This window comes from Sceloporus occidentalis, unplaced genomic scaffold, assembly GCF_023333645.1.
Source record: "Sceloporus occidentalis isolate IW3139 unplaced genomic scaffold, rSceOcc1.0.p SCAF_2, whole genome shotgun sequence".
In the NCBI taxonomy this organism is placed as follows: Eukaryota; Metazoa; Chordata; class Lepidosauria; order Squamata; family Phrynosomatidae; genus Sceloporus; species Sceloporus occidentalis.
In genome coordinates, this window is record NW_028316982.1 from 186814762 (window position 1) to 186829988 (window position 15227).

The 15227-nt window shown below is 36.8% G+C and overlaps 1 protein-coding gene across 1 annotated transcript in view; it reads left to right on the top strand.

Annotated features, from left to right (window-relative positions):
* LOC149319468 (organic solute transporter subunit alpha-like) overlaps positions 1-15227 on the top strand; it is a 29009-nt gene that overhangs the window by 12126 nt on the left and 1656 nt on the right. The window contains exons 4-7 of the mRNA XM_089508073.1: positions 2735-2893; positions 8019-8130; positions 9577-9723; positions 12093-12198. Of these exons, the coding sequence (XP_089364199.1) occupies positions 2735-2893; positions 8019-8130; positions 9577-9723; positions 12093-12198 (524 nt within the window). The remainder of the gene's footprint in view (positions 1-2734; positions 2894-8018; positions 8131-9576; positions 9724-12092; positions 12199-15227) is intronic.

Genomic DNA, 15227 nt, shown 5'->3' on the forward strand with positions numbered 1-15227 from the left:
ATAAGTTCATTTTCCAAACCTAATCCAATGGCATTACACAGGTGTTCTTGTGTGGTGGAAATAAACTCCCTTTAAAATAGGAGGAGATTTGTCCTTCAGATTCAAGGACTTTGATTTGTTTCCTAAAAGTCTTTGGAAGAGCTCTTGTGTTGATCCAAGAAATGGCTGCAAAAGAATGGAACAAATGGACACAGAAGCAACCACACCTGGCAAACCCCAAAGAAACATCCTGCAAGAACTCAAAATTCTTCAGCCCACTCTAGAAGAACCTAAATGAGAATTTACTTTTTCCTCTTTGCTTTTTTTCTTCAATGTTTTTAATAAGAATTTAAAAAGTACGTTAAAAATTACGGAAATAATAAGAATAAAAATACAAGGGGAAAAGAAAAAGTGAAAGAAAAAAAGAAGAAAAAGATTACACCCAGTCTTCGTTTCTCTGGTTATAAAAGCATATGGTTATTCATTCCTCTCTATCTAAAAATTACACCTATATTCTTCTTTCAATAACCACTCTAATAATAAAATGTCACTAACAAACATAGATCAAATAACTTTCCATTTCTACTAACTTCCATGACCATTCCTCCATAGTGGGTAGTGTTGGCTTCCTCCATCTTTTCACATATAACAAACTTTCTGCCATAATCATATACTAAATTAATCTTCCATGGCTCTTTTCCAGCTGTACATCTATCATTCATAAAGTGAAACATAATTTTTTTAATTTAGTATAAATTTTTAAAAACCCACATCATAAATTTCTTTATGCATTCTGATCAATTTATCTAATATCTTCTAACAATACATCATATTCTAGAAATTTATTTTATAACAATCCTCTTTATAAAATCATGGCATACTACAGTTCTCAATCTGTTTACTGCATATTTTCCCATTAATCCATCTATCTATTATTGCCAAAAGTTCTTAACTTATTTTATCATTTTATACTCTTTAACTTGTTCTTCACTTTGTATTTAACTCTCGGCTTTCCCCCGTCTAAAAAACTTTAATATATCCCCTTGCCCTTGCTTAAGTAATACATTAGTTATCAAAATATTTGTTGTTTGAGATAGAAATCTAATTCTGGGCAAAACACTCTTTTTCATCCCAGAAATCCCCCACCAACAATAACAAATTCAGTCTCTCCCATCCCAACATGTCCTTCTCAGTTCCACTCCGTATTTTAACATAATGATTTTGTAGCAACATACAATCACATTCATCTTGACAACACTCCAATATTCAAGTTTCTGCTCAGTTTTAACAACAATTGCATCTATCAATTCACCTTGACCTTCTATATTCTTGTTTTCCATTAACACAGTCTACCAACAAACCAGAATCTTTTAATGCAAAATTATCCAGATCTTCCATCTCCAAGTTGTAATTTTAATTTCAAAAATTTCCACTTTATCATTACTTTGTATTGCAACCTCAACTAATTGCTTTAGTGATTCTTTAATTTTTTAAAAATTTTCCTCATATCTTTTTTCAATCCCTTTTTCAGTTTTTCCATATCATGTTTTCTCAATGATCTGATCTCCTTGAACATATTCTGTAAGATTTTTGTACATTTTCCATCTTCAGTAAATCCAGCAATTACAGGGTTAAAAACAAAAAGCAAATTCTCCAGTTTTTTTCTCTCTTTTTCCTTTGTAAAGTTAGGAATCATTAGTCCCTATAGTTCCAAAGAAGCTACCTGGTTGTTCTTAAACTTACCTTCTCATAACAGTCTGTCTTCTTTGCTTACCAAAATTTAATATTCTCAAGGACCAGTCATCTAAAAGTAAGAAAGCTCATGTTCCTGTTTAACTTGTTGCTTTTAAGCTAAAATCTTGCAAATAGCCTTATTGTCTCAGATCTTCTTTAGAGAAAGAAGGCAATCCTCAGAGGCTTTAATTTCACCACCAATCAGAAGAACTCTCTTCACTTGTGAATTAAATAGTTAAAGGTGATTGAGAAAGGGCAGATTTTTTGAGGTCCAATGTCTTTTAGAGGCTCATTTAGGCAGCTGACTGTGGTATTAATCCTAAAGCTCTCATCAGACTGCTACAAATCCCATAGTCTCCCTCCAAGGAACAGCACTTTGGATCACATGTCAAGAGAGAGATTTGCTAGCTGGAAATTGCCTCCTAGCCAGCTAATTTTGCCACTTAAGCTTTCCCTGTTTTGGAGATCACACAGGGACATCAAACTGCCATTTGTCCCCACCTGGAAGTCCAATTTGTTTCCATTTCAAAGTGCTTCCCAAATCTGCTGCTTGAATCAACACAGGGAAGCACTGGTAGAACCAAAAGGTGTTGCTATAATAATGATGTGATATATGAAAAAAAAGTGTACTCTGGATAAATTATTATTAAAAAAGACAGAGATAGGAAGGCAGAGAGCGGAGAAAGGACATCTGGATACTAGGATTCAAGTACCAGCAGAAAGACTGATTAACAGAACACTTCAGCCACCATCTTCTCCAGAGAACATGGCCATTGGCTGGAAGTTGTAGCTCAGCATAGCAGAAGAGCATCAGGTTAGGGTTAGTGAATGAAAAGATGTACCAAATACACTATTCTGTGCTGTTTCTGAGTACTAGGCTACTTAATACATTACTCCCCCCCAACAATGAGTTTTTTGGTGTGGAAGTTTGTACACCCTCCTGTACATAGTATGAGGCATGTTTGTGATGCACATAGCTACCAGACAATGTTAACACTTGGGTTCTTTTTTCTTTTGATAGGTTTTTTGCCATAGTTATCCACAAATTTCTGCTTATGATGATTAAAGAATGTGGAGGTCAAAAACTCTTCCTCAGGCGCTTTGAGAATGACCACTTCAAGATAAGCACAGGTCCTTGTTGTTGCTGTTGCCTTTGCCTTCCATATATACGCATCACTGGGTGAGTTTTGTTTTGAAACCTATCAGTTCAGAATGCTAAGGCAGGACAATGTCCTGTACATCTTGACACAGTAAAACAACAGATCTTCATTTCTGCCTGAAAATTGTGCCTCTGTCCACATGGAATGTGCACAAGTATTAGTTCTTGCAGTAGCTTCTTAAATACTGGTCTTGAGCTATACTTCCCAGAGGACTGTTCCATCATCTCTTGTGCTTCTTTCTATCCCCAAGGTGGTCTCTTGATAAGAAAATTAGGGAAAAATTAGACAGCTGGAGGGAAGGTTCTGGAGCTTATAGAATGAAAGTAGTTTTTTTCAAGCCAATGCCAGCTGGTTGCTCCCATGAAAATGTGGTTGTTCATGAAAGCTTTTGCAGCCTAATTGTTTTTTACAAAACAAACAAACAAAAAAATAATGCAAATAGTTTTAATTTAATTTTAAACACTTTTTAACTCTTTTAACCTGTCTTTTAATTTGTTAATTATTTGATGTTTTGCAGCCTTTTAAAGTTGTCAGATTGATTTTACTGTACACTGCCCTGAGATCTTTGAATAAAGGGTGGGATATAAATATTTTAAATAAAATAATAAATAAATGTTAGTAAGTAGATTGTCGCACTACACTCTTAAAACGTTGCTAGTGCACTTTAATTTCTCTGCTCTGTCTGCCTCCTGTTGCATTTTGGGGTTTATAGTTCAGTGAGGCCCAAGAGCTCTCTGGAAGTGAATTCTAAAGGCCCCTTCTTAAACTACAAGTCCCAGAATGCAACAGGAGGCAGCCAGCGTAGTAAAAGTGAATTAGCAATATTTAAAAGTGTAGCGCAATAATATCCTAAAACAGCAAATCTCCTACCAATCAATGCAAGATTTTGAACCTAGTTCAGCATCTTGGGAAGCTCCTTTAAAATTCAGACTAAGATTCAGCATGGATTCATTGCATCACTAACAGTGATACTGTCAGCTGCCACTGTTTCAAGTTCTCCTTGATCTTGATCTTGTTATTGTCGTTGCCTTGCCAAGGCGTCTAGATGATTGCATCTTCCATACATCAAACACAAAAAGGCAAGCACACTGAAAGATGAGCTTACATTAGAATGGCTGATTCCTAGTAGGTCTGCCAAATACAGCATGACATTTGGAAAGCAAAGCAAAACATTTGATCCAGAAAGACTTTGGGATAATCAAGATGTTATTTCAAGAAAAGGGCAGGTTCTAAATTAGGTTGGTCATATCTTCACTTTTGCCAGAAGTGTACTGTGTTGTACAGCAACCACAAAGGCAACAGATTAAGGCTGCATCCGCACTGCAGAAATAATCCAGGTTGGCACCTCCATAACTGTCATGGTTCAATGATATGGAATTCTGGGAACTGTAGTTTTGTGAGACATTTAGACTTCTCTGTCAGAGAGCTCTGGTGCCAAAACAAACTAAAATTCCCAGAATTCCATAGCATTGAGCCATTGCAGTTAAAAATGGTGTCAACCTGGATTATTTCTGCAGTTTGGATGCAGCCTAAGTGTTTCAGAAGACCAACATTTGTCTAGCAAATTTGTCTGCAGTTTGGATGCAGCCTAAGTGTTTCAGAAGACCAACATTTGTCTAGCAAATGTTCAACAGCCATTTTATCTAGGATACCTGGCAAGTGGCTAGGACTTTTGGACCTTCCTTTGCCCCTTTGCTGACTGACACTGTACATTATAATGCTCCCCGAATATCTCTGTAGCAGTGCATTCCAAAGGAATACTGGAAATGGCAGACAAGTTGTCTTGTGAAGAATTTTGTGTATGAGATGCTACTGATATCCAGTGGGTGCACAGTAGGAAGTAGCCATCTCAATAGCAGAGATTTTATATCTCAGTCACATCTAAAAAGCAAATATACCTGTTATATTTAAACATTAGATGGCTGCTATCTTGAAATGCTTATTGGATTTGATACAGTTTCCCAACTTCAGTTTCCTGTGGTGGGTTTGATATATCTGATGAGAATGGCTGCTCCCAACAAAGAAATGTCATCATCTGACATTTCTATGATGTCCTAATCACAGGGTAATTTGTGCAGCTGATAGTATGATACCTCATCCTAAATACTTAGTTACCTACACATCAGGTCTTTAGGTTTAAATGTGAGCTGAATAACAGATAAAACAAGTTGAATCAAACAGACTTGGGATAAAGCTCTTCTGAAGAGTAGAGAGTAATTTCACAGCTAGATGGAAAGCTATTTTATCCCAAGTCTGTTTGTCTAGTTACAGCATTATTGCCCACTATAGATGGGCACTAGATTTCCAAGATCTCAACTGGAGTATCTGCTTCTTCTTACTAGGATTGCTGCAGATTGAACCTGGACCATCAGCATGCAAACTTCAGTACTAAATTCAGATCTGTGAATATGTGAATGATTCCTCTGCATCCATACTTCCCACTACTGAAAAATATCTTAGCTTGAAATTCTGCCCAGATGCTAAAAGGCTCTGCTATGGAGCTATCAAACTTTCCTAAAATGTCTGTTGCAGGGTAGTATATGGGTTGTGAAAATGGCTTGGAAGGAAGGATTACAATGTCCTTCTTTAGCACCATGGAGCTGCTTTGTAATAAACCCATGACAGATATGACATCCTAGGAAGACTGCTTTGGCTCTCAGAATGACTTTGAGCAGAGAAATTACAAAAGCATGCCTCTAGGTCCAGTCCAGTTGGTACCTTACACTGGCATAACTATCACTGCACAAACACAATGTGCCATTATACAAGAGCAGTATCCAAATAAGGGTTGGGCAAATGGTGTTATGCTGGCTTAACTGTTGTACAAACAACTGTGTGTTTGTACAACACTGTGGTTGCTAGCACAAACAGGACACCTGCAACTGCACACAGCTGACTTTTTGTACAACAGCATAATTCAATGTAACTCTGGTTTAGCTTTGCTGGTATAATTGTACTTTACAAAACTGGTGAGCCGGATCTTGGCCTGTGTCAGAAGCTTGCCATGCTCTTGACTTGAACTGTTTCTTAGTTTCCTTGAGAAGGCAAGAAGAGGTGATCTGCCAGCTCATTTGTACACTTGTTTGTACTGTTTATAGTTCTGTAATTATTTGCAGGAATAAAATTGTCACTGTAATTATATCATTATTATGCAATTATGGCTGTATTAATTGAGCAATTATATTAAGCCAAAGTTCATTAATATAGCACAGAGTACATTAAATACCAGCTTGCTTTCATTAACAAGAGTGTCTGCAGTGCAAAGTGAACAAGGTTGGAGAGCTAAATAAAGAGAAGAAGGAAAAACATAATTGTGGGTGGGTGTTTATATATAGGATTGCCAGAATAGGGTCACAGGACACAAAGACTTTTAGGGCAATGATGAAGAGTGGGAATGAGGAAAGGCAGGCCTTGCCTTACACAGTTCAGTTAGCCCTCAGTATCCATGAGTTTGGCATCCACAGATTCAACCAGTCACAACTTGAACATATTTTTTAATATTTCCCCAAAAACCTTTGAGTTGCTCACTATTTTATATAAGGGACATCATTTTACTACACCATTGTATATAATGGGACTTGAGCTCCATGGATTTTGGTATCCATTGGTGGGATCCTGGAACCAAACTCCAGTGGAAATCAAGGGCCCACTCCAGAAGGAAAATGTAAAGTTAGAGACGATCACAGTACTTGTGAAGTACTGAGATAGCTGTTACCAGCTCAAATACAAGACTAAATAATCCAAAGATGAGCTCCTAGCCATTATAAGTGGATTATTTCACAAGCTGGAGTGGGAATCATAGTGCATGGGCCAAATGCAGCAGCTATTTTTAAATAAAAAATACAATCCAGTAACATTTTTAAAATGCAAGATATCAAGACTTCTTGGTTGTTAATGGGCTCATTTCCAATTATGTGAAGGTCTATCTATATAGGCTCAGATGCATTCTCTCTAATAGTATTCATACTCATACATTCAAAACACATTTTTAGAGTGCTCTGATTTAAGTTAAACCTCACAGAGGAAACGATCCTGCATATGTAGTCCATCTCAGCTTCCCAGAGAAACCAAAAACAGTCGCTCCCAGTCTTCTCTGTGATGCTCAATAAATAACAGCTACTTTATTCTATTCTACATCTGGACATTTTAGCACTAAGAACCAAGCTAAAAAATCCACTGGTTGCCTAACATGCGAATTAGAAGTGCTGGAGACCTAGAAAGGGCTACAGCTCTGTCATGTTGGTGCCAGATAAAGCTTTTCTGTTTGCCTAAGGGGAAAATGCTTAGTTATACAATTCTTAGAAAACTGAAATAAAACAATTTTATTTTATGTCGAGCCACTATGTCTCTCCTTTCTTTTGTGATTTGACCCATGGTCTAATGTTTAAGAGCACATTCAGGGAAATGTCCAGAGCAGTGAATATTGCCCCATGATCTTTTCACACATTTCCCTGTTAAATGCTGGACAGGATTTTAGGCGATAAACCAATCAGAAAGCTAAACAAAACTTTATTTTTTCACTTATATAAGATTAAAACCGAAATGGAAACTCGTGATTCCATCAAGATATACTAGTGACTGAACTATATAATGACACTATTCATATCCTATAGACATTCCCTTAATTACAGCCCAAAGATGTTAAATGCACAACATTTAGAACAGCAGATATCAGGACATTTCACATTGTTATTTTGGGAGTTTCCATGGCCTCAAAATGTCATTATTCTTTGCTATTTATGTCATAGACTGAGACAGTCGTTTTAATTTGATTCCATAAGGATTTTTCAATGGGAGCTTAGCGTACAGCAAAATTAAGTGACTTACCACTCCCAAATTCAAGCCAAATTCGGGCTGCCCCCTGGTGTTATCACATTGCTTTTGCCCCCCAAACTGCCATCTGGGTACAGCCCAGCTCCAATACTGGTTCCTGAACTCACTTTGGCAATTTTGGAGGCAAAAGCCATGAGATAACACCAGGGCGCAGCCCAATTTTGGCTTGAGTTCAGGAACTTTAAGTCGCTTTATTTTGCTGTGCGCTAAGGTCCATAGATTCAGTGATGTCAGTGAATCACAAAGATTGTCTCAGTCTTTGTTTAGATTTTGAAATAGTATTTATTCCCCTATTTTTTTTTAATTTGACAGGAGAACATTATTTTTACTGAAACTGGGGACCTTTCAATTTGCTTTCCTCCGCCCTGTACTAATGTTCCTATCGATAGTGCTTTGGACTAATGGAAACTACAATCTTTCTGATGTAAGTGGATGTTTGGAGTACATATCAAAAACTGACAGAGCTGAATAACAAATACTTGAATACTAAACAGATTTGAATTAAAGAAAATGACTCTTGGAATGTAGGCACAACTCACCATTGTCTTGGAGAGGAGCATGGACCACTGTTAAGTCACAATTTTACTATTTAAACTGCATTTTCAAGTCACTTGTTGACTTATGTTGACCTCATGAATTTTGTACAGTTTTCTTAGACAAGAAATATTCAGAGGGAGCAACTGGACCGAGGCTACAGTGTGGAAATAGGATTGGGATTGCAGCACATGAAGGAGAAGTTAGGGGTGAAAAATATATTCAAAAATAGTCAGAAAATTGTCAGAAAGCATGTCTTTTTAGCATCAAGAAACCCTGAGGAGAAGGATCCTGGACTGATGAGAATCTTTGCAGTTCAGGACTTATTCTGTGCAAAATTTGCACATGGTTATTTTGAGGGGGGTTGGTTGATTCAGAAAACAGAATTCTGCACACAGGAAACAGCATTTTCTGCATGGAAAATAGTGTTTCTATGCAGAAATATTAATCCCTGCACAGAAAATGTTGCAATTGGGGATTTGTTCTGCTTAAACTTCACAAATGGTAGATTTACATAGAAAAGAGCATTTTCTGCACAAAACCAGTATTTTTTGCACAGGAATTAATGTTGCTGTATTGAAATATTATTTTCAACACAGAAGATTCTGGTTTCTACACAAAACAACCACATGAGGAATTTTTTACACAATGTATTGAATTCTGAATAGCCTTCGAAAACTGCTTGGTTTTGGGGGGGGAAATAGAGGGGAGAAAATTGCTGAAATCAATAATTGCTACATTTGAGAAGATACTTTGTGAAGAACTGCATCCACAGAAGAAGTTCATGTTTAACCCTCCTCCAAGCCAAATTTCAATTTCAGTATTGCTAGGCCTTTGAAAGGGTGGTGGAGTTTTCACTGGACTGTATCCAGTGGAATTGCCTTAGCAAAAAATGCTTCTGCTTACACTAATTTTACTATTTTATGCTAAGACAAACCCACAGGCACCTAATAAAATTTCATTCCTGGAAGGAACAAATGGATTTGGGGATGAGATTTTGATTTCAAGGGAAGAAATGTTTAACCCTGTGATTCCTGATGTGGTTGACCCTCACATCTATTCATATGGAAAAAGCTGAGTGTGTAAAATTGAATTATCCATTCTTTGATTAGCCATTATTTTGTTACCTTTATTGTTCTAATTGGAACAATTGTTTCTTTTATTTATGCCTTGGATGGTTCTTCACAACAGTCTTCAGATATACTGTAGATGCAAACATACAATGCTTTCATTGATGATTTAGCTTTAAAAGGGACCACACATTTGAATTCTTTCATGAGTAATCTTTGCTTGAAAACAGACAGTGATCTATATATTGAATCATTTTGACTTTCAGCTTTCTCTCAGTGGAGGTGCCTTATGGATTAACTGCTTCATCGGTGTCCTTACAATCATTGCCTTATGGCCAATTGGAATAATGTTTCAACAAGTACGAGTTCTCCTTAACTGCAAGAAGATTATTCCTAAATTTGCACTTTATCAGGTGAGAAAGTTAAGACTTTGATGTGGCAAATTGAAAAGAGGCATCTGAAAACTGTATTCAGTTGTGTAATTCACCAATTACATAAGACTCTGTTGGATTCTCCTCTCTCCATTCATCCCCTGCATATCTCTGGATAGTTTGGAGGAAATGCCAGAACAAGTTTTGCAAATAGATTTGGGATTCTGTCCAGAGAAATTTTGCAGGGGAAGAAAGTGAAAGGAGGAGGGAGAAGAGAAGAAGGGAAGTAAAAATGTTTAAAATAAATAAATAAATGCTTGATTGGTATTGTCCAAAAAATTATCTTTGTAGCTCATTCCTACTGTATGATAATTCCCCCAATAAATCTGAATAACAGAAACATTTACAATCCATGATGTCTTTACAAAGTATATGTCTTGCTGAGTTCCTTTCCTTCAACATGGAGGAAGCTTTGTGGGTGGTGGTGGTGGGACTATCTTGCTGCAATACAATACTCAGATTCTAGGATATACCCCTACATAATATGGTAAGTGTTAATCAAAATGGGATTATCAAACCATTTCAGTATGCATGAACTGCTTCCATGCATATGAATATGAGGTTCAGAACAGAGTAACAGTGCAATCTTGTACACGTCTACTCATAAGTAGCTCTCACTGAGTTCAATGGGGCTGCTTCCTAAATAGATACAGGATAGCCATCCCTAATCTGGTGCCCTCCAGGTGTATTGGATTACAGTCCCCATCATCTTTGCCTGTTGACCATGTTTGCTGGGGTGAAGGAGCGTTATGGTCCAAAACATCTAAGAGTACCATCTTGCAGAAAGCTGATACTGGCCTACAATGTAAAACAGTTGAATGTTGTTCTCATTTAAAATAATAGGGTGTCTTCCTTTTTCTCAAGATGGGATGGTGACAAGCAACTTGAGTAGCTTAAATGAAGAAATGGACAAATTCACGGAAAATAAGACTTTCAATAGTTACTAGTCAGGAATCATAATCCAGGACCAAAGACAGTATGCCTCAGAGGCAGCAGGATAAGGCTATGGCCTGCATATCCAGCTTGATGGCTTCCCATAGGCATCTAGTTAAACCCTGTGGACACAGGATGCTGGTCAGATAGACCTTTGTTCTGATCCACCCTAGCTCTTCTTGTATACTGATAGACTCAAATTGCTACAGGTATCAGTGAAATCTATGTTCAGGTACCCTAATCTAGATCCAACTCATAATACTTTTTAAAAAATGGTTCAGAGGGGATAGAGCCACTATGATATTGTGGATTTCATCTGGGGAGAAGGCATTCATATCACCTCTGAGCCATTATGCTTTCTGAGTGAATCAGCTGTGAAAAGTTTAGGCCTACTTAACTATTAAACATAAAACCACACTGGGCCTTGTTTTGAATCTGATAGCAGTATATGAATACATTCTGATGCAACAGCAAGTATAGTTAGTATGGTTGTTTGTTTAGACTACAGGTTGCATCCATTTAAGGTTACACAAAAGTTTTTTTTAACAGAGGAATCTTACTACAATACTAGTAATTGTGTTGTTGCCCATAATTCTGCAGTGCTCATATGATGAAACAGAATTATTGATTTTTTCTTCTAAGAATAGTATTTTGTTTTCCACAAAAAACCTCAAAAACATATTGTTCAACAGCAAGAAATGCCATAGATGTATATTAACTGTAAATCAAGGGCAAAAATATTTATCATTATTTTCATCATGAATCTATATGCTGCCGTCTACAGAAATTATTCTCAAAGCCACTCACAATAGCAATCAAAGTTACATGGCAATCATCATATAAATATCATAGTCGTATGAATATGTCAGACCAGACATAAATGCCCTAAACATACCACAGTCATAATTTCATCAAATATTTTATAAATAAATAATAGTGGGTGAAATTCAATCTCGTTTGTCTGCCAACAAATATATTCCCACTCCCTCTCCAGCCTCTCGTGTGCTTCCAAGATCCATTCCATCCAAAGCAAATGGGATGCAGGAAAAGGAGAGGAAAGGAAGGTTTAACTGTGCATGTAGAAGACAATTGCAGAAACACTGGATGGAGCTCATAATTATAATAATATAATATCCACCTTTAGCTAACAAAAATAGTAAACTATTAATTTTCAAAAAAATATTAGAACAGCTGAAACATATCAACAGCTTCAGCATATCTTTATAATCATTCTTATCCAAAATTGCTTTCCCAGCTCTATTCCTAAGGGATGACTCCAAAGGCACAACCTTTTTGTGTGTCTTCTCCCCAGGAAAAGTTATCCTCTTATTTTAAGGATGGAATATGTGTTAAAGAACAGTTACTCTCAAAGAAAAGTGGCTTTTTGTCTTGTATAATCATTCTTTCTAATCCTGTAGTTTGTCCTTATTTTGAGTCAGCTTCAAGCAACCATCATCAACATACTGGCTATGGAGGGAGTAATTGCTTGTGTACCTCCACTTTCATCTTCAGCAAGAGGAGCGTGTAAGTCACATGAATTGAAAATGCAAATCTGCATCCCTACCCTACACCTTGCCTGCTAGACCTGCTCATTTGGGAGGAGAGATGTGAGAAAGAACCAGTTACTAATCTCACAGTGGGCAAAACTATATACAGACATATACTTCCCATAGTTATGAATGCTTCAAAATTTTTAAAAATGTTTCATGTCAAATCGGTATAGCCATTCAGGACTCATTCCCACTTACAGATAAATTGGTGTGCAATCAAGATCAATCAAGACTTTGTATAGTGCTGTGTATAATTACAGCGCTCTAGAAATAAAGTTTAATAATAATAATAATAATAATAATAATAATAATCAATTCAACAGTGGAGCGTGGTTCCCACTACATTTGCCCCAATCACATTTTTTTCTTCCAAATCAATCCACTTGTGGTTCCCATTCACAAATGAATCAGTTCAAAATGATTCAGTTCCAGTCGGCTGAAGGGGAAATTTGAATTGATTCCGATCCGCATGTGGTTCACACTTGCGCAGATTTGATTTATCAAAAAAGAAGCGGGGGAAAACAGTGTCAAAAAGATGTGGTTCCCTCTCGGAATCACTTCAGCATTTCAGATTAAATGGGAACCAGGGTTGTTTAAGCAGTTTGAACTGAGTCACAATTCAGTTTAAAAGGTAGTGAGAATGAGGCCTCAAATTGCTTTTCAGAAAAGTTCTCTTTATTCCCATAACATATGGTCTTTAATATTTTCCACAATCTTTCAGTTGTTTCAATTCTCTCAAACTGGAAATAATGGAGATGTGAATTATCTTTTGTGATGATTCTGTGTGTCATCTATCAATGCCACTATCAATGTTGTCTGTCCCTTCCTCCAAAATCATTGGAATATCCAAACTGTACAATGCCTTATTAACTTGACAGAAGTAAGTAATCAGATGTAAGGAGTCAGAAAGGTGGAGGGGGGCAAATCTTGTTCCTTTGTCAGTGTGCCTCTGGTTGCCTTCACAAATCTATTCGGAATAAACCCCGCAGAAGTTAGCAAATGTTTACTTTGGAGAAAATGCACCATGGGATTGGGGTTACATTGATCTGGATCAGTAGCTTTTTAACAACCCCCGCCCCCCGCTTCCCCATTCTTTCGGCAGACAGAAAGAACCTGGCTGGGTTTTGCACCTAGTTTCCATATTCCTACTCATAACACACGTCACATCTTTCTCCTCCCATCTCATACTCTTTAAATCCCCTGCCCCCTCCCTCCCCCGAATTACTTCAAAAGAGGTAAAGATCCATCACGTCAGGTTTTCCTTCTCCCTCCTTCCCTGCTTCACACATTTAATAATAAATAATAATAAAACTTTATTTATATCCCACTTCTCTGTCAATGACAATCAAGGCGGTTTAGAAGTTAAAAGTTTCATACAATCCCATGTCCCAATATCCCATCCTTCCCTAAATCTTCAATTAAACAATTAACAAATTTAAAATCTTACTTTAAAATAATAAGAAAACTTTAAAATAAGAAAACTTTTGAGGTAGAGTCTGTGAATGCCCATGAGGGAAAAGGAGAGGGAAAGTGAGAGAGAAAGGGGTTAGGGTGAGAAAACTAGGAGGTCTGCTACTCTTTGGCACAATGGGATACCAGAGGGCTGCATGTGCACATATCCCCAATGGCCAAACATGAAAGAAATCATCTAGAAAATATGGCTGACCAGGAGAACAGTTGGAACAAATTGAAATTATTGCTTTTATTGCACAAGACAAAATAAAAAGGACTGCTGGGGTGGTGCAAGACCATGAAAATCATTACTTATGATGTATGTGTACATCACATGAATTAGGAATTAAAATGTAGAAAGAGCCATATGCTTTCAGGGACAGTTACCATCATATCCATCCTGTCTGAATTCATCCACTGTCTAGCTTCAGATGCCTCAACTGAATTCATTATAATTCATTGACATGTAAACATTTATAGCTTTGTACTGAAAGAACGTTTTCCTCATGTCTTTGCTTCAGTTGCTTAGTAATGCGAATGTAAAAGCTACACTGGCCAGACTGCTCATTTGAATTACAAATATCTGTATTACATCTTATATATCATTTTAACAGCAATCAAATGTTCACATAAGTAGCTTGAAAGAAGCTCAAAGACAATTTTAAGTTTCATGTATGAAAACACTCTCAGACTGCAGTCTCAAGCACACTTATTTGTAATTCCCATGCGGAAACAAATGGAACTTGCTTCTAGATAAGTGTGTTCAAGACCATGGGATTTGATGCACAAGATAACACTTGATTATTTAACGGTTATTTGTTTTACATTTGCATCCAGCTTCTTAGAGATGCTGCTTTATGGTAGCATATAGCCAGAGCTTCAAAGCAACTAGTTGCTTTTACTAGTGATTATTCCTTTTTAAACAATAATCAAAGCATAAATAAGTTGTAGTAGGATTGTGACTTGACAGAGGTAAATATTACTCTTTCGCAATGCAATTATAACTTGTTAGTTACTTTTATAGTTACAGGAATGAGACCTCCGTAGAAGGTAAGAGGAGAGCATTGCATAGTTCAATATCTGACATGCTGGGTCTCTTGAATTCTTATGGGTGCTCATGTGACAAAGAAGTGGATGGAAGAAAAATGAGTTTTATACCAAGATTGGTGGCCTGCAGCATTACTTTGTTAAGTTACTTTCACTTAATATAATTACTTTTAAGAAGGGGGGGATTGTTTAAAAAAACCAAATATAATAGTAGCTAACAGCTTTTGGGGGGATATAGAACTTAAAATACTAATTGGTTTTTTTCAGTAACTTAAAAGCAAGCTTGATAAAATTATTATTTTCTTTTTATTTTAACATTTATTTTATTTATTTAAATATTTATAAGCCAAATTCCAGACTAAGATCAGCCATTGGGCAATTATACGTATTTTCTCTTAGACACCTACAGACAATTCCAGGTCTCCTCTTAAAAGAGGATTCTCCACAGATCCAGTCTCAAACACCAATAGAACTGAGGGCTGAAACAGATGGGCAATAAGCGGT